The sequence below is a fragment of the Ascaphus truei genome, chromosome 1, assembly GCF_040206685.1.
Source record: "Ascaphus truei isolate aAscTru1 chromosome 1, aAscTru1.hap1, whole genome shotgun sequence".
Classification (NCBI taxonomy): Eukaryota; Metazoa; Chordata; class Amphibia; order Anura; family Ascaphidae; genus Ascaphus; species Ascaphus truei.
In genome coordinates this window covers 34,766,236-34,785,404 of record NC_134483.1, presented here as the reverse complement: position 1 = coordinate 34,785,404, position 19,169 = coordinate 34,766,236, and the positions used below count along the sequence as shown (strand labels likewise).

At 43.4% G+C, this 19,169-nt stretch overlaps 1 protein-coding gene and 4 non-coding genes across 7 annotated transcripts in view; all 5 read left to right on the top strand.

Annotated features, from left to right (window-relative positions):
• The window catches only part of RPL17 (ribosomal protein L17), a 41,727-nt gene extending 23,956 nt beyond the window's left edge, over positions 1-17,771 (top strand). Inside the window, exons 1-7 of one of the 3 annotated variants that reach the window (XM_075586104.1) lie at positions 9,017-9,041; positions 10,213-10,265; positions 10,350-10,390; positions 11,178-11,312; positions 13,418-13,516; positions 16,185-16,376; positions 17,405-17,771. In XM_075586104.1, coding sequence (XP_075442219.1) covers positions 10,226-10,265; positions 10,350-10,390; positions 11,178-11,312; positions 13,418-13,516; positions 16,185-16,376; positions 17,405-17,452 — 555 coding nt within the window. In that variant the 5' untranslated portion in view covers positions 9,017-9,041; positions 10,213-10,225 and the 3' untranslated portion in view covers positions 17,453-17,771. Of the gene's footprint in view, positions 1-9,016; positions 9,042-9,084; positions 9,144-10,212; positions 10,266-10,349; positions 10,391-11,177; positions 11,313-13,417; positions 13,517-16,184; positions 16,377-17,404 lie in introns of those variants that run through there. The other 2 variants (XM_075586114.1, XM_075586124.1) reach the window with 2 other exon arrangements.
• On the top strand, positions 10,050-10,116 carry LOC142473272 (small nucleolar RNA SNORD58). Its single transcript, XR_012790020.1, has one exon. It is a non-coding gene; the product is annotated as a small nucleolar RNA SNORD58 (small nucleolar RNA).
• On the top strand, positions 10,553-10,618 carry LOC142473284 (small nucleolar RNA SNORD58). The gene has a single exon (XR_012790025.1). It is a non-coding gene; the product is annotated as a small nucleolar RNA SNORD58 (small nucleolar RNA).
• On the top strand, positions 11,776-11,843 carry LOC142473269 (small nucleolar RNA SNORD58). Its single transcript, XR_012790019.1, has one exon. It is a non-coding gene; the product is annotated as a small nucleolar RNA SNORD58 (small nucleolar RNA).
• Positions 15,143-15,209, top strand: LOC142473277 (small nucleolar RNA SNORD58). Its single transcript, XR_012790023.1, has one exon. It is a non-coding gene; the product is annotated as a small nucleolar RNA SNORD58 (small nucleolar RNA).
• Positions 17,772-19,169: the final 1,398 nt, after the last annotated feature.

The following is a 19,169-nucleotide window of genomic DNA, read 5'->3' as shown; positions in this document are numbered from 1 at the left end:
TGGAGAGGTGGGAGACATATTGGGGGGAGATAAAGAGAGCCATGGAGAGGTGGGAGACAGAAAGAGAGCCATGGAGAGGTGGGAGACATATTGGGGGGAGATAAAGAAAGCCATGGAGAGGTGGGAGACATATTGGGGGGAGGGAGAGAGAAAGAGAGCCATGGAGAGGTGGGAGACATATTGGTGGGAGAGAAAGAGAGCCATGGAGAGGTGGGAGACATATTGGGGGGAGATAAAGAAAGCCATGGAGAGGTGGGAGACATATTGGGGGGAGGGAGAGAGAAAGAGAGCCATGGAGAGGTGGGAGACATATTGGTGGGAGAGAAAGAGAGCCATGGAGAGGTGGGAGACATATTGGGGGGAGATAAATAGAGCCATGGAGAGGTGGGAGACAGAAAGAGAGCCATGGAGAGGTGGGAGACATATTGGGGGGAGATAAAGAAAGCCATGGAGAGGTGGGAGACATATTGGGGGGAGGGAGAGAGAAAGAGAGCCATGGAGAGGTGGGAGAGAAAGAGAGCCATGGAGAGGTGGGAGACATATTGGGGGGAGATAAAGAAAGCCATGGAGAGGTGGGAGACATATTGGGGGGGGGAGATAAAGAAAGCCATGGAGAGGTGGGAGACATATTGGGGGGAGGGGGAGAGAGACATGGAGAGGTGGGAGAAATATTGGGGGGAGAGATATGGAGAGGTGGGAGACATGTTGGGGGGAGGGGGGAGGGGGAGAGAGACATGGAGAGGTGGGAGACATATTGGGGGGAGGGGGATGGAGAGGTGGGAGAGAGACACTGGGGGGAAGGTGAGAGAGAGACACTGGGGAAGGTGAGGGAGAGACACTGGGGGGAGGGAGAGACTCAATGGCTAAACAGTGGGATGAAGGTCAGGCAGAGATGGCAGAATTGAGGGGCTTGGGAGGATGAGTTTTGGGGGGCTGATGGTTCTTCTTTGGGTCAGAGGGGTCACTTCGGAGTATTGATCAGCAGGGGAGATTCATCAGTACCCCCCTTGAGTTTGGTTATGGGGTTCCCTGATCCCTGGGCAACGTTTAAAACAGGAATAAATAAATAATACATAAATCTGGTAGGTAGGAGTGGATGACACTGGGGAAAGCAAATGGGAGAGGGAAGGGATGTAGCAAAGAGGTGGATGAATGCCCCCTCAAATGGACTGCCTTTGTGCACCAGAAAAAAACATATTACCAGATGCCAGCAAACAATAAAATAAACAGTGATCCAATACTAGTATACTGCCTGCGCGCACGCCTGCAGCCCAAGCGATTTGTGAACTTGGCTGCAGGAGATTGTAGACGAGTGGCGGGGGCGTCACAAAGCTGGTTCGCCCTCATTGGCTGAACCAGCTCACGTGCGCTGACGTCATGTGATTTTGATTACATCAGGCAGGGGGGGCCCGAGAAATTTCATGGATGAAAAGGGGGGCTCGGCATAAAAAGTTTGCTCACCCCTGCTCTAACAGAACTAGCAAGAGCAGCAGCAGTCCCGGTGGATGTACATGGGTACTGCAGACCAGGACGTCAGGAAGAACCTGACATTACTCACCCCTTTTAGGAGCATTCTCCGGACAATCCTTCTTTATGCTTGTATGGATATCTTTGGTGGAAGGCCCTGACCAATCATGGCTCATGTACAAAATCTTCTGGTTCCAAGTACCTCTCCTCTGGACCATAGCCCACCCAGTGGACCAGCTATTGGAGTTTTCCTCTGTGCACCCTGGAGTCCAAAAATATATCCATGATGAACTCCTCGTTATCCACCAGGACAGGATCAGGAGGAGTCAGGCTGCGTCCAGGAAAAGGATTCTCCTGGAATAGTTTCAGTAGAGAAGTGTGAAAGACGGGGTGTACTTTAATGGACTCTAGGAGTTCTAATCTGAAGGACACCACATTTACCAGTGCTGAAATGCGGAAGGGGACAATTAATTTCTGAGCAGATCTAATGGTGGGAACTTTTAACCGTAGGTTTCTATTTGAAAGCCAGACCTCAACACTGATGAGAAATCTTGTGGAAGGTCTACGGTGTTGGTCCGCTGCTTTCTTGTATCGTTCTTGAGCCTCACAAAGTGTTTCTTTAAGGGTCTCCTGGACGTCTCATAGGATCTCAAGTTTCTCCGTAAACTGCTGGAATGTTACCAGAACATGGAAAGTGAGGAATAAAAGTTGGATTAAACCCAAAATTCGAGAATAAGGGGCTCTGCTGTCTCGAGGAATGATATGAGTTATTGTAAGAGAACTCCGCTAGAGGTACAAAGTCAGCCCAGTTATCCTGGAGATGGCAAACAAAACAGTGTAAATATTGCTCCAATGTCTGATTGGTCCTTTCGGTCTGGCCATTAGATTGAGGGGGATAGCCGAAAGATACATTTTAATTCATTCCTAAAGAGGAACAGAAGGTCCTCCATAATATTGAAGTTAATTGCACCCCTCTATCAGATATTATTTTGTCTGAAGCCCCATGAAGGCGGAACACCTCTTTTAAGATCAACTTGGCCGTCCGATCTGCTGAAGGATGGTTCTGTGCAGCAATGAAGTGGGTCATTTTCATAAGCCGATCCACTACAACAAGAATGGAATCATTCCCACTTGATCAGGGTAGTTCAACAATAACATCCATTGATATGGACCCTCAAGTACGAGTAGGGATCAGAAGAGGCTGCAGCAAACCAACACGGGATGCTCGAGGAGTCTTGGTCCTAGCACAGGTTTCAAAGGAGACGACATAGTCTTTAACATCTTGTGATACTTTAGGCCACCAGAAAGAGCAGGACAGCAGTTCCTGTATCTTGAGGACACCTGAGTGGCCAGCAGATCGGGAGTGATGCATTAATTGGAGTACTTCTAATCTTACTTCCTTGGTGATGAACAGATGGTCCTTAGAGTTCCACAGACCGTCATGTAGAAAAAATTCAGCCTCCAACGGAGGTTTGTTAAGAAAAGAATCATAGGAGTAGGCTCCCTTAATTCATGCGAGGAGATCGGCGGAAAACGTAACGCCAGAAAATTTCTACAGATGCAGCGGCGATCATTTTAAGAAATCTCTGCGCCGTTTTCGTGTGCGCTGCTGTACTCCATGCAGCATGAACGCGGCCAATCGCCCCAGGCACAAGTGTTTATCGAGGTTGCTTTGTTTGAATTTCATGCATTGTGTGCAATTAAATGCAATGAAATTAATGAATTGTAGTGTGTACAGTACTGTGCTACTGTGTCAATTTCAGGTGTTTAAAAGCCATAACACTAAAATGCCATTTTATGCACTCGCTCGCACTCGCGTCTTAAGGCGGTACAGTTGGAAGCAATCCCGTGCCATGACATGGGTATTCCGAGGTATACACCGCGTGATTTGTTAAAATAATGGCCGCTGCGTGGTAGAATAGTTTCTTCCTGCTCTTTATCTGAACAAGCATTAGGCAATAATTGGGACAGGGTGTTAGCTTTCCCATTCTTGGAGCAGGGGAGATGTGGAACTGAAATCTTGCGAAGAATAGAGCGTCTCTTTGCTAATCGAATGAATTCTAAGTTCCAGTGATCCGTAAAGGCAGTAACCTAATGACTGGGCCCCTCAATTACATATCTCCACTCTGAGAATGCGGCTTTTATAGCCAAAAGTTCCTTGTTTCCGATGTCATCATTTCTTTCCGCTGCTGACAACTGATAAGAATAGAAGACCCATGGATGAAGGAGTATTTTGGGTCTACAGTAATTCTTTGTGAGACAATGGCACCAACAGCGGTGTTGGAGGTGTCCACTTCCATGACAAATGGTAGTTCTGGATTCGGGTTAATGAAGATTGGAGCAGAGGTGAAAAGCGAATTCAGTCGTTCAAATGCCGAATGTGCTTTAGAAAACCATTCGAATGGGAATTCTTTCCGGGGAGTCAGGTGATTGGGGCAATAATGCCAGCAAACTTTTTAATAAGACATCTATAGAATTTAGCAAAGCTCACAAATCTCTGAATGTCATTCTCATTTCGAGAAATTGCCCATTCCACCATTGTGACCCGTACCTGGGACCCGAATCCGGAAGAGTACAATAGTAGAGTCCGAGGTCAGGGCAGGAGAATGCAGGATAATCGTGGTCACTGTTCACTGGGGTCAGGGCTGGAGAAGGCAGAATAGGAGGGGTCACAGTGGATCACAGTTCTGAGGTCGTCGGCAATAGGCAAAGAACAAGGCGGGAAGGACACGGCTTCCAGCAGGGAACAAGGTTAACAGAACCTTACACAGGCAAGGAAGAGAGGGGAATAAAGCCTTATGTAGCCATGTCTCCATCTGCCCCCCGCCCCCTTCCTCCTCACTATGTTGCTCAGCAGGGGAACTACTCTCCCCAGAATGCCCCAGGCGGTCACGTGACCCTGTACAGCCAATAGGGCTGCTAGAATCTCCTGAAGGGAGATTGGAACTTTGGGAGCGCTTGAAGTGCAAGCATTTAGTTCAGTTGGAGCCAGGCCTGAGACAGGGAAGATAGATCACTAGGTCATATTAACCCTTTAGGTCCAAGATAGTTCCCAATAACCTAATTAGATTATGGCTGCTTCAGGGAAACCCCTAGCTAGGGACATGTCCCCATTAGAAGTACAGTATATAGTTAGTTTATAGTGCCAGTGAAGTCGCCACGTTGTGAAGCATATCCCGCAGTCTGGGACCCGATCCAGGCATACATGATTAAAGACTATTTTATTGGTGGGACCATCTTGCTGGATCCAGCCCCATGCAGAGGCAGAGGCTTCGCTGACGGCGACGGCGCTGGATCTCCAGGATCCCTGTTGTTAATCGGCCGCTCTGGGTATTGGAGTACCGGCAGGTACCTCAACTAAAGTGTACCAACGGTTCACGGGTAGCTCTACCATACACACTTTTGGGTGGGCCTTGACATTGGGTAAAAGGACATCAGGGTATTGGTGCCAAGCACTTTATGTACTGTGGGGACACTCACTTGGTGTAAGGGTGTTGATAGTGTGTGAGTATGTGATAATGGTGAAAGGCGGGGTTGCAGACCTGCCTAAGACATGCAGATGAGCATACAGTCGTATTAACATTTGCATATTTGCTTTGCTGTGGAGGGTTTTTGTCACTTTTTTTACTCACCATAACTTAACTCGGTATATATATATATATTTATATATATATATACCATATACATTTTAAGTTATGGTGGGTGATAAAGGCGACAGAAAACCTCCATCGTTAGCATATAGCTAATAAAGAATATCACTTGTGAGTGCATTCACATGTGAATGGATATTCCAGGCAAAAGGTGACACATTGTGTGCTCATTTGCATGTCATTTCCCAGAATCCCTTGCTGCAGTGGAAACACTGTATGCTAGGTGATAATGGTTGAAAGGCACTGTTGCAGACCTGTCTAAGACATGTGAATGTGCTGACAAGAGATATTCTTTATTGGCTATATATATATTGTGGGTAGTAGGGTTATATCCTGTTCAGTAAAACCTGTTATATTCTACTGGTGTGTGTTTATTATATTGTCCTGCACGGGGTTAGCCCACATTGTTAGGATCCCATGCAGGTGGAGGTGCTGTCGTCAATCGGATCAGGTTCACCCCAGGCTCCCAGTAGTGGAGGTTCAGGTAATGCACCACATACAGTACATCGTAGCCGCTATATTATTTATTTATTTATAAAATATTTTACCAGGAAATAATACATTGAGAGTTACCTCTCGTTTTCAAGTATGTCCTGGGCACAGAGTTAAGACAAATAATACATGTTTACAAATACAGTTACATAAATGAACAGGGTATACATTATATACAAGACATTGCGTGCACAGTTAAAGATAATATATATTATGGGCGTATGAAACAGTTACAGACCAGATTAAAATGTGTGACAGCCTTAGATTTGAAAGAACTTAAACTGGTGGTGGATGTGAGAGTCTCCGGTAGGTTGTTCCAGTTTTGGGGTGCACGGTAAGAGAAGGAGGAGCGGCCGGATACTTTGTTGAGCCTTGGGACCATGAACAGTCTTTTGGAGTCTGATCTCAGATGATAAGTGCTGCATGTGGTAGGGGTGGGGAGCTTGTTCAGATAGCTGGGTAGCTTGCCCATAAAAAATTTGAAGGCAAGACAGGAAAGGTTAACTTTGAGCCTAGACTCGAGTGATGACCAATCTAGTTCTTTGAGCATATCGCAGTGATGTGTGTTATAGTTGCATTGGAGAACAAAACGACAAATTGAATTGTAGAGGGTGTCAAGTATGCTAAGGTTGGTTTGAGGTGCTGAGCCATATACTATGTCTCCATAGTCAATAATTGGCATTAGCATCTGCTGTGCGATACGTTTTCTGACCAGGAGACTTAGGGAGGATTTGTTCCTGTAAAGTACCCCTAGTTTGGCATAGGTCTTGGTTGTCAGGGTATCAATGTGCATTCCGAATGTTAAGTGGGAGTCAAACCATATGCCCAGGTATTTAAAACTAGTAACAGGAGTTAGCGTGGTGTTAGAGTTGGTTCTAATCTGGAGCTCAGTCGCTGGAAGCTTTAAAAATGTAGTCTTGGTCCCAAATACCATTGTTACAGTCTTGTCAGTGTTTAAAAACAGTTTGTTTTGGGAAATCCAGTTTTCGAGTCTGAAAAAGTCAGACTGAAGTATGTGTTGAAGGTCAGAGAGGCTATGGCTGTGTGCATATAGGATTGTGTCATCTGCATACATGTGTATTGAGGCTTCCTGACAAGCTGTGGGAAGATCATTGATGAACACTGAGAAGAGTAGGGGCCCCAGAACAGAGCCTTGCGGAACGCCACAGGTGATATCCAGGGGGTTAGAGTTAGAGCCAGAGATGGACACATGTTGGGATCTACCTGATAAGTAGGACTGAAACCAGTTTAAAGCATGCTTCCCTATTCCAGAGCTTTGGTGTGTGTTAAGCAGGATAGCATGATCAACAGTATCAAAAGCCTTTGCACAATTTAGGAATACTGCACCAGTGAGTTGACCCCGTTCCATTCCACACTGGATTTCATTGCAAACTTTTAGCAGGGTAGTTACGGTAGAGTGTTTGGGGCGAAAACCAGATTGAAATTGGCTAGGGAAATTTGTCTTGTTATAGTAATCGCTTAATTGGGAGTGGACACATTTTTCCATTACTTTGGATAGGATTGGCAGAAGGGAGATTGGCCTGTAGTTTGAGACAGTGTTTTTGTCCCCACTTTTGAAGATTGGGACAACTCTGGCAGCTTTCCAGGTCTTAGGGATATGGCCTGCACCTAGGATAGAGTTGACTATGGAAGCAATTGGTTTGGCAATTGCTGGGGCACCAAGTCTTAGAAACCTAGATTGTAGTAAGTCAGGTCCACATTGTCTGCTTAGTTTTAATTTGTGTAAATAACAAGGAGAAAAGAACCCACTGTAGCACTCAGTACCTTTGAACAATGAATTGTGAAAATCTTTAAAAATTGTACTTTAATGCTGAACTAATTAAAATGAAGGGTATTAAAATCCAACAAGGACACACATATATATAAACCCTAGGGTGAGTGTGTAGGACACTCCGGGTTTAGATGAATGGAAGACAATTGAGGTGGATTAGATCAATTGTTCCAAGGGAGCTGATATGCAGTGTTCCCTGATTGTGGTTGTTTAGGTGAGAGCAAGGGTGGGGAGGGCTAGCACAGCCTGTCAGGAGTATAGACAGGTACCTGGGCTATAGAGGGAAAATATATAGGAGGGTAATGCATATACAGGAACCCTGGAATCTTATGGCAGTATAGTGAAGTTATGCCCCTGGTAATCAGTGCATAATTCAATCGGGTCCATGCTGTAACATACTCATTCACCTCATATGATGTTAGTAAGGATCCCTATTGAAAAACGCCCAGCAGACAGCTGCTTACAGTCCTACTACGAAGGGCCAGCAGACATAGAGATAGTAGTAATGCAGTGGCTGACTAGTCCCTATAGACGGTGTGGCTCTTGGTATGCCTGTACACATATTCATGAATGTGCTTCCACCGTCAGGGACACTGGTGCCACTAAACTAAGTACACATGCAAAGCCCTGCCTTACCCTGCGCTCCCTGAGTAACCACAGAAAACTCCTGCCCGGTTTGGAGAGGAAGTGTACGCGTGCGGTCTGGCAGCTGCTCGCACTGCGAGAAGGAAGGCTGCCACGTCAATACCGACCGCGCGCGTGCACGTGACTGGTGCCGACGCGCGCGTTTCGCGGATGAAACGCTTTCTCAAGGCTCCAAACCGGGCAGGAGTTTTCTGTGGTTACTCTGCTGCAACTCCCCCTCCAACTGCAGTGACGCCATGGCAACGTGACGTTATGATGCCACATTGCGTAGCGTCATGTCACCTGGCTCATGGCTCCTGAAGCCTCCTCCTGATTGGCTGCAGCAGCCAATCAGGATGGAGGAAGCTGCCCAGCCTTCTAACAACCACCCTGCTCTGGGAAATCCCGCGGCCCCCCAAGCCGGTCAGGTCACTATGTCCAGAGAGGTAATACCGATATACACATACATGTCCAGTATTACCTCTAATTGCTTACTGGACAGTGTCCAAATACAGGACAGTCCAGTTCAATACTGGACACCTGGCAACCCTAGTTCAGAATCACTAAGACTCCAAATTTCATATTCATAAATGCAAATTCCACAATCATACACCTTTATTTAAAATCTACATTCAAGAGATTAGGAACCACATCAAATTAATAATGTAAAACAAAAAAAAAATCTATTATCTACATGTTTATATTATAAAAGTAAAATAAATTAATGGTATGTAATATAATGTGGTTAGTTATTTTGTTCGCCCATTGTTCTTTGTTCTTGCTAAATATGTTTTTTTCTTTTAATAAAGCGTACTTTATTTGCACTCATTGAAACAGAGTACTATATCCCACCATGGGAGGGTGGTGACATGGCCGTGGTTGGCGACATGGCCGTGGTTGGCAACATGGCCGCCGCCCTCTTTCAGACACGAGTTATCGCCCCTCCTCTCGCGAGATTAGTCGCTGTGATACCGCTCCCAGCATGCCGTGCGGTCCCTCTTCCTGCGCGGCCTGAGGTGAGTACAGACATGGCGGCTGGGGTTGGCTCCGTGAGATACGGCTTCAATCCGTTTCATATCCCCGCCATCCGTCGCCGGAGCCCGCGCTTACCGTGCAGGGTGAGCTTCCCTACCCACCCCACACAGGAAGGCACCGATATTGGCGGGGTTTGGGAGCTTTGAAGCGGCCCCCTGGGCCCAGGTTTACCAGGGTGCTGGGGATGCGGCCTAGTTTGCCGGGGCCCTCATTACAGGAGCCTCTCCGGAGCAGACTAAGGATGCCCGGAGTGTAGTACCCTTGTAATAATACTGGGTACTCTGGCAGTATTAAACAGAAATACCCTGCAATACCTCGCATGCCATTGCACTAATACTGTGGTTACTCTGGCAGTCATAACATTAATACTCTGGGTATGCAGGCGAGAAGTCCCTTCCTGCAGGGAATAATTTGGCAGTAATAAGCTGTGGTGTTGGCCGTAATACTTTGCCCATGGGAGAAGTCACCCAGACATGACATGGTCCCTTATGTTGCTCTGCTCTGTATAGAGATGGCAGGGTGACCTGTTAATAGTGTGGCCCTGAATATCCCACATATTCTCCTCACATATGAGACTGCTTTCTCTGGCAGACCCAAAATTGTGTTCTAGACGTGAATACGAGGTAGTGTTTTTAGTGTGAGAACAATGTGTTTCCCTTGGGCAATGTCTTATTCATATTGACTTGCACTAAACATGCTTTATGTTTTTTAAAAGTATTGGGGTAGGGGCCTAATGCTAATTCTTTAACCTAGTTAAGATAAGGCTACGCTTAAAGTGCTGGCGACGTCGGGCTACGGTCGCTGGAAGATGGCTTCCAGCGATCGCAACCAAGCCGTCGCGCTTACTATAAGCGCACGCGACGGCGGGAATGCATTTATTTTGACAGCCTGGTTGGCAGCAAATAGTTTAGACATTCTGCGGTTTCCCTGTAGCAATGCCATTTTTATCATGTTTTAATGTGTGTGCTGTATAACAAGAGTGCCTGTAGCTGCAGTGATGAATTTCTTAGGACACCTTTGGAAAACCCATGAAAATACACTTTACTTCTGAGCAGCTACTACTTACAATGCTGGCCACTTATCTTGTCTATGGCAATGCTTCCATATGTACACTCGGCTTTGCTATAAACCATATCTATTGTTTCTCCCCAGTTAATCTCTGAAAATGGTCCGCTACTCACTTGATCCGGAAAACCCCACAAAATGTAAGAGACGTCTGTTTGTATTTTTAACTTGTTGAAAACGCGTACGGATGAAAAATAACAATTCCTAACCCTTCTCGTTGGCAGCATGCAAGGCCAGGGGTTCCAATCTCCGCGTGCACTTCAAGGTATGTATGGACATTTTGGTTTTCTAGTTAGAGGCTTTTGCCCACCCCCTTACTACCTGATGACCTCTTTACAGTACATTGCATTTACTTCCATTTGTGAAGTAGACCAGTTGAGATGCTATACATGCTCTTGGAAGCGTTACTGGTTGGAATGACTTGAGGCTGCAGTGATGTTTTCTTAGAACACCTTTGGATTAATAGTGAAAAGAAACAAGAATTCTGAGCAGCAAATTCTGAACCCCATCGTGCATATACACTGTCCATTTGTTTAAATTAAGAACATTTAACTAGGATAGAGGCAGAATGTTAATCAGTAGCGGTCTATCTCATAAGGCATATTTGGCTAGGGTCTGACATAAAAAGTAAAGGGCTTTAAAGGTATAGTTGTAATTATTGTGGGGGAGGAGTTGGCAGATGTGGTTAAAGCTCTGAAAATTCTACAATACATTTTCTTCACACACACACACACCCTCTCACCTCCTCGTTTTACATTCATATAAATGTGGGCAAAGTATAGAAATTTACCAGTGGAAATCTCAAATTCTGCTGTGTTGAAAGCATGTCTGTTAAAAGTAAAACGTTTAAAGGCTTGTTCAACAGAAATGTGTATATTACATTCAAATTGTGGGTGGCAGGGTCTCCTTTCAAATGCAGCATGCAGCCAACTTACTTAAAAGTAAAGCATAATTATGTACGTACATGTATATAAACACTTAATGTTTTATGTGACACTGAAGCCTTTTTATTCTCTTTATAAATGTCATTGTTTTGATTGTTTCCTTGCTAGAACACTCGTGAGACAGCTCAAGCCATCAAGGGCATGCACATCCGCAAGGCCACCAAGTTCTTAAAAGATGTCACCCTGAAGAAGCAGTGTGTCCCTTTCCGTCGCTACAATGGGGGCGTTGGCAGGTGTGCCCAGGTAAGATTGAAGTTGTTGTCCTACAGCAAAGTGTGTGTGTGTGTAGATGCGTTTCCTGTTCCAAATAAGAAGGGATGTACAGATCACTCTGCTTCACGCTCCTTTTTTGCACATGGGCAAAATGTCATGTGTTCAAGACAGATCCTGTAATAGATCATGGTAGAGCGAATCGAGTGGCAGCTTGGGTAATTCATTTTCAATAAAGGTAATCAAAGGCTGCATTTATTCAAACAAAAAAAAAAGATATATTTTTTAAGCTGCTTGGACTGCCTCTTCCAAAAACTTTTTTTGTAGGTGTGAAGTGGTTAGTTGATCAGATTCTGGTAGTGACATTGAAGCCACACATTACTTGTGCAAAGCATTTAGAAGGGCCTAGTACTTGTCAATCACTTGCAACCATCCCACAGGGGCAATTGACTAAGTTGACAATACCTTTTTGGGGGGATATTTTACTTTGACAGGGTTGCAATGATGACTATCTTAGGACACCTTTGGAATTACTATGAAAACAACTATTTTATTCTGAGCAACCCTAATTTCCTCCTAGGCTGCATTTTTTTTTTTTGTATATGAAGGGAGGTTAGATTGCAAATACAAAAAAAAAATCGCCGTGGAAGCTTTTTGTGATCAAATTAAAACAGCACTCCTGGTGAAATTTTTTTATTTGTAAGGTTTGAAGCAGGGGGTCTCCGGAGCAGTACCACGTTAATTTCAGCTCTGAATGGGGTGCTTGTAGCGGCTCTGGCTGGGCTATTTGGGGCTAACATAATGGTGGCTTAAATGTCCTGTGGGCCAATAGGAAGCAGAGATGTCTGTCATCCCTTGCTGCTTCCTATTGGCCCATATGACGCTGGATATTTTTATACTAAGAGATATCGGCGTCCCCTACGGAGGTAAGTATCAGAAAGCAGGGGGTTGCCTGAAATGAACATGGTTCTGGTCCAGAGACTCCCTGCTTCAACCCTGTGCAAGAAAAAACAAGGGGATGCGACGTGCCAACATGCAAATAAGTGGAAAGAGAATGACTTCCGTAGCAAAAATATTTATCTGATCATGCTAATCCGGAGGTATGGCAAACAGCCCTACATGTTTCGTGCTACGTGCATTATCAAGGTCTAAATTTGACAAGCCTCAAACCTTAGTATTTAAATGCTCCATGAACTCGGAAGTGCTACGTTTGCCACCATGCGACGTTGCATTCCAACGCATGAAACGCCACTACGTATGTTAATACTCAACAAATATCTGAAACTTTATTGACAATAAACACAGTAACACGGGAAAAAATTATAATATCTAAATACAAACAGTATGGTAACATTGATATAACAATTCCACGCCTCAAGATACTCTATACATAGTTAAAAACAAAAACATTATTATTAAGAATTGATACCTCCAACACACGAATGTAAACAAATATGAATAATATGGAAATTGTACTTCAAATTAATAATCTCTACTATACGCATTCGCTGGGATGTAATAAATCTGTGTATACAAATATATGTGAACAACCATATTACATTAATTGTTTTAATTTTACATTTATGGAGAGCTTTAAACATATGGAATTCATAAATTGTAATATACTTAAATTATATATGATCAAATATGAAAGAACATAATATCTTAAATAACTAGTAAATCTCTATACTATAAAATGTATGTTGATGTCTAATATCTAAAAGTGCGCTAAAAACTAGTAATAAACAGTGTCCGTACAATATTGAAAAAGGATTATGAAATAAAATGATATACCTGCGATATATGTGAAAATTACTTAAAAGAAGTATACTGTATTGTACTTTAGACACATTTCCAAAGATATGTCCATAGGAGTAATGCATAAAGCGGAGCTGTTGAATTCAACTTCTAAAGAAAGAGGACATTAACAATACATGTGAATACTAATGCACTAAACCTGATGCTTGATTAATTATTGAAGTTCCCTCCTGGAATCTGTGGGGGCTTGAGGGGGGTTTGTTCAATTTGTCACAATTTGCAACTAATAGACAATTTTGTATTGATCTAACTAAATTCTGACCCAGAATGAAGGTAGATCTTTAATATTTATCAGCATTATCTGCATTTTTTGTGTGTAGGCCAAACAATGGGACTGGACACAGGGTCGCTGGCCTAAAAAGAGTGCAGATTTCCTCCTACATATGCTGAAGAATGCTGAGAGCAATGCGGAACTCAAGGTATGTGGGACTTAACTGTGCTTTGCTGATGGAGAAAGACTCCACTCTTAATATGTCCGGTAATGGGGTCACGTTGAGGGATTTTCTCTGCCTTGGTTTACATAATTATTTAGTGGCTTTGCTGCAAGATTCAGGAATGCACAAGGAGACCCATCAGATTTGCTGCTTCCCCAATCCTCTAACTGTCCAAATGTACAGCCGTCCCGCTCTGTTCCATTTTCAGCATTGCGTTTTGGTTGACCTTTTTAGTGCTGTGTACAAAGATAAATATGGTCATCTTCTTGTACGCTTTTATTGCTCTTGAGAGACGACTACATTATGTAGGTTAGGCATCTTAAGTACACAAGCTTCAGTCCTGTTACCACTTTCCACAGGGTTCAGGAAAGGGCAATACTATTTGACTCTGGAACAGGTCTAGAAATGCGGATTGAACTGGGATAGCCTTTATTGAAGTCAAACTTCTTTGCTGGCACCTACAGCGTTTTAATAGGAAAATTCACTTGTGTTGTACTGAAAATCCATGAGGGAAGTGATGTTGCGCTAAAGTTCCAGGCCACACGGAGGTTGTAGGCAACGCATGCGCAGTAGCGACTGTCAAACATGCGCAGAAGCAGCCTGTGCATATGTGCATGCGCAGAAATGGAAGCACCGCCTCGCACATGCGCAGAAACGCCCGGTACAGCCTGCCCATGCGCACTAGCAGCCGGCACCGCCTGCATATGCAAAGAAGCAGTCACCTCACACATGCGCAGAAAAAAAGGGGGGGAGGCATAAACCCGAGAAGGTACTGAGAATACACGTAATTTTCCCGCTTCAAGGACTATGGGTCACGTCTCTAAGTGGTGCCAAGATGCAAGCCAACATATGACCTAGCCGCATGATGCCTTATTGCTTGGCACAGAGTGGTATATGTGGGTATTGTCATGCACACAAATATCTTTGGCATTAAAGTTACTGTAAAAATAAGAAATTCTGACAAATTGCTGCACATCTTACCATTAATGTGTAAGATTAATGACACCTGCTTTAGCTACAGATACATTAGTGAGTGGTTTGGGGAGGTGGGGTTGAATTACGTGAAATACACCATGTGATGGCATCAGATTCTGTCAATTTGCCTCGTTTTCTTGGAGTCAAAAAAGCCTCTCCCGGGTCTGACCTGTAGTTAACTGGCTAATAATCTGAATCAAAGGGGAAAAAACATAATACATTTAATACATTCCTTGTAGTCCGTTTAAGGAACTTCAAAAGTACACAGAAAAAAACCGGGTGGTGTTCGAAGTGAAACGTGTGTGTGGCCACTGAAATTTGTATTTTCATTTTGATGTTTTTGATTGAATGAAAAAGTTTTGAGAGTAATTACGATTTCAGTGCCAAAACACGAAGTTTTACTTAAAATGCGCGTGCTCGTCCCACACTTATTTATTTATTTCTTTTTTAAACTGTTCTCTTGGTTCAAACATTACATTATCCACAGCAAAAGCCTTTGTTCCTCGATATTTACTTTCTTATAGCGAGCGCCGGCTTCAGATTGATTTGAATGTATAGGCACATGGGATATTTGGGAAAACCTAATACTTATTGGTTGTGCAGAATTAATGCTGTAAATAATAAAGTATTGAATGGTGGCAGTGATGACTATCTTAGGACACCTTTGGAATCAAACATGAAACAAACCTTTAATCTGAGCCACCTTTATTCCTCCATTAGATCTTAAATATTCAAATGGGTTTATAGGGAAATTATCTAAACTGGCTTCTACCAATGAAAAAATGTTGCATTACAGAAGTTAAAAAAAATAAACTTGATTTATTTTAATGGAGAGTATGTTATCTATACTTTGAGCTCTTTGTATTTTGAGCTCAATTCCCATCATATGCATGATTTGGTTAATTATTTCGCTCCAGTACTGCAGCCTTTTCTGTTTTTAGAGGCAATCCAAGTGATTTTTACAATTTGTTCAACATACATTGAAGCAGGCGGTCTCTAGCTGAACTCCGTTCATTTCAACTCTAGGGACCCCCTGTTTCCAGAGATTCTTACCTCTGAAGAAGGTGCCAGTATCTCTGCTTTTTAAAACTACTCGTCACGTGGGCCGATAAGAAGTGACACACTGGATAACGTCACGGCTTTCTATTGGGGCGCGGGAACTTTTGGAAAGCGGCCATAATGTGAACCCTGCTGCCCAGATGGAGAGCGGCTGCTGCATCCCCTTTGGGGGTGGTGGTCTGTATCTCCAGACACACAGGGTCCCTGCATCTGACATTAATGGGGTTCAGCTCCTAAGAAACTGCTTCAATCCTTTGTGGAAAATAAATGTACACAAATTCCCTTGGATTGCCTTTTTAGTACGTGTTGCAAATGGGTAAAAGCCCTTGTTCTTTGAGATTTCCTTGTATTTTTCCCCCTTTTGCTTCCTATTATTTAAAACTTTTAAAATGACATCCTGGCCACTCATGTCGTTGAGAAACCAGAAATGCACAACCTTGAAGTAAAAATGAGAATACATACAATTTTTAGCCATTTTCTTGTGCATCGTACAATCTATTACTTGGGTAGAAGCCGGTTGTTGGGTTTAAGTTTCTTTCTGACCTCTTACGTGTAGAACATATGCGAGTGTGACATTTCATACAAGCTTCCTCCAAATAAAGTGGTGTTTTGTTTCTAGGGCTTGGACGTTGATTCCCTGGTCATTGAGCACATCCAGGTGAACAAGGCCCCCAAGATGCGCAGACGTACTTACCGTGCTCATGGGCGTATCAACCCTTACATGAGCTCCCCATGCCACATTGAGATGATCCTGACTGAGAAGGAGCAAATTGTCCCCAAACCAGAAGAGGAAGTCGCTCAAAAGAAAAAGGTGACACGCCAAATTTTATCTAAATTCCGGATAATTCAGTAACTTTAATAACCAGGACACACCTGTTTAAATGTTTAGAAAGCAGTGGTCATAGAAGCCTTCAGAGTATATATTATAATTTTTTCCTCACAGTACATTAAATTGTAGTCACATTCTGCACAATTTTTTTGGGGGGGGGCACGCATAACTTGACCGTGCTGCTTTTAGTTCTGGGACTCAAACCCGCCCGTGTCTCCCGTTTCAGATTTTTATAGGTTTTTTGGTGGGGTTATGGCAGCCGTGGCATGCTTCACACGAGTGGCCAATAGCCAGTTTCTTCAGCAGAGGCTGTTGGGAGGGTTTTTTTTATTTTGGATACTTGGATAACACATCTGCTCTGGGCGGTCACCTACTTCCAATTGTGTTTTTAAGAAATGGGAATGAGTTTTCGTTGTACCCACAAATGTAACAGATTGCTACTTTTGAACTATCTAGTCTTCTAAACTAAAACTTTCCAAATATCACATTTTCCCCCAAAGCGTTAAAAAAAAACAAAAAAAAAACAGGATTGGCGCAGGGGGTCTCCGGGTGCTGAACCCCATTAATTTCAGCTCCGGGGACCCCCTGCTTCCGGTGATACTCGCCTCCGTATTCTGTGACGTAGCCTCCCCGGGGTTCACATAGCTGATTTTTAAAGCTTCTGCGGTCCAATAGGAAGCTGTGACATCACCTGGTGCTTCCTATTGGCCCATGTGACGCAGGACCTTTAAACTGCAGGAGATACCCGGCACCCACTTGGAGGTAAGTATCTCTGGAAGCAGGGGTACCCGGAGCTGACATTACCAGGGTTCAGCTCCTGAGAACCCCCTCCACCCCTGATTCAATCCTTTATTGAAGATGGAGGGGGAAAGCTTGGTTTCCTCGTTTAATAAGCCAGGTTTTATTTCAACATTTTAGGTGCGTTTCGGCTGTAGTTTCTAGGCTCTGATTTGTTTATTTAAATGGTCTTACTTGTCTGCCGGGCCTGACTGACCATTTGTTTCTTTCAGATCTCCCAGAAGAAGCTCAAGAAGCAGAAGCTGATGGCGCGGGAATAAATACAGCAGGTGTACATAAATAAACTACCACGTTCAAAAAACGTTTGTGTGTTTAAATTATTCGTATTTCGTTCCCCTTACAGCTGCAGTCCATGCTGCTCATTTTCAGCTTTTTCTCTTTTGCCAGCATTTTCCTCCTCCCCAACAGCAGATTGAAAGCCACAGTGTCCATGGAAGATGTCGCTGCTCTCTCGTGATGACCCAGCGGCCATATTTGCCGCTGTATTTTTGTTAAGTTGGGTACAAAAAAAGTTTCTCCCCCTTGACACCCCGTCGTCAGGTTGAAATAATAAAAAAAAAAAACTATTGCTGCTTTAAATGTCTACTTGCCTTTTAATCTATTTTCTATCTAGTTAAATCTAGGAAGATTAGGTGGGATGTTGGGGCTGTTAAGTCTTTAAAAAGCCAAATGTTTCTAATTGAGTTCAACAGGTTACATAGTTCTCTGATTGCATTTCTATGTAAGTGAAACTTCTGTGTTTTGTCACAGAAATTGTATTTGTGATGGTGATTGTTTTTAATTCAATGAAACAATTCTATTTGTTTTGTTGAAATTTCCATACCATCACTTGGAATACATGATCTAATTGACTTATGATTACTCATGTAAGATGCATATATTTTGGAAATGCCGTTACTCTGAAGTATTTCAATGTAAATCATAAAAATCAAAACACAATTTTAGTGACAAAACGCAAAGAAGTTTGACCTGGCATGCACATGCTTGGAACACTCCCCCTGTTTTTAATCAGTCTAGATACATGTAGTAGTAGTAGCAGTAGTAGGGTGCAAACCGTCCAGGTGTCATCAGAAGAAAACAGGACAGACACTCCAAAATACAAAGGTGAAGTGCGCACACACACTCTGCGCTCTCAACTATGTTAATCTACATACAATTAATGTGTTATATGTTTAGACACCGTGCATCTTTTCCACTTCTGGGGTATTCATTTTATTAGAAATCTATTTGCGCTTCTATATTTATACTCCCACGGGGGGGGGGGGGGGGTCCTTACTAATAGTGATCACATGATCATGACATTCCAGTGACGTCGGAAGAGAAAGGCGCATGGGAGCGCTGACCGTCGGTACCCCTAGAAAATGAGCAGTGGCATGAAGGCTGCTCATGTACAATGTCTCCATGGGTCACTAAAATTATAAATTCAGGTTTGGTGTTTGTTTATTTTTTTTTAAACCAGGTGAGTGTCAAGGCATTCATGCAGTATGACACATAAAACACATTTAAATTTGTTAACAGGCACACTCGTACAACAATGTTGGTGACATAGTAGTGTCATATACTGTTAACGGTTTTGCCTCCTGGCAAGAAGTGCCAGGGATGGAAGCATAGCAAAGTTTGAGCAACAGGAAGAATAAGTAAATTACCAACTTGCAGTGAGTAGAGCAAACGAGTGGTGTGAGGTATAAAAGTGAACCATTTGATTTACTGCTCAACATATGATGGGTAAAAAGCACTGTAATCATGATTTATAAATTATTTTGGACACTTCCTGTGCATATCTTGGTTAGGAATAACAAGTGGGAAATAATTAATTTTAGCATTGGTGACTTCGAATATTAATGTCCCTGTCAATGCACGTTCCTTAGGCTTTGATTTTATGGAGGCTGCTAGAGTGTCTTATCACAAGGTCTGTCATGAACACAGGTTTAGTGTTGGGTGTCGCGTACGGCACACCAGTGAGCACGTGATCTGCAT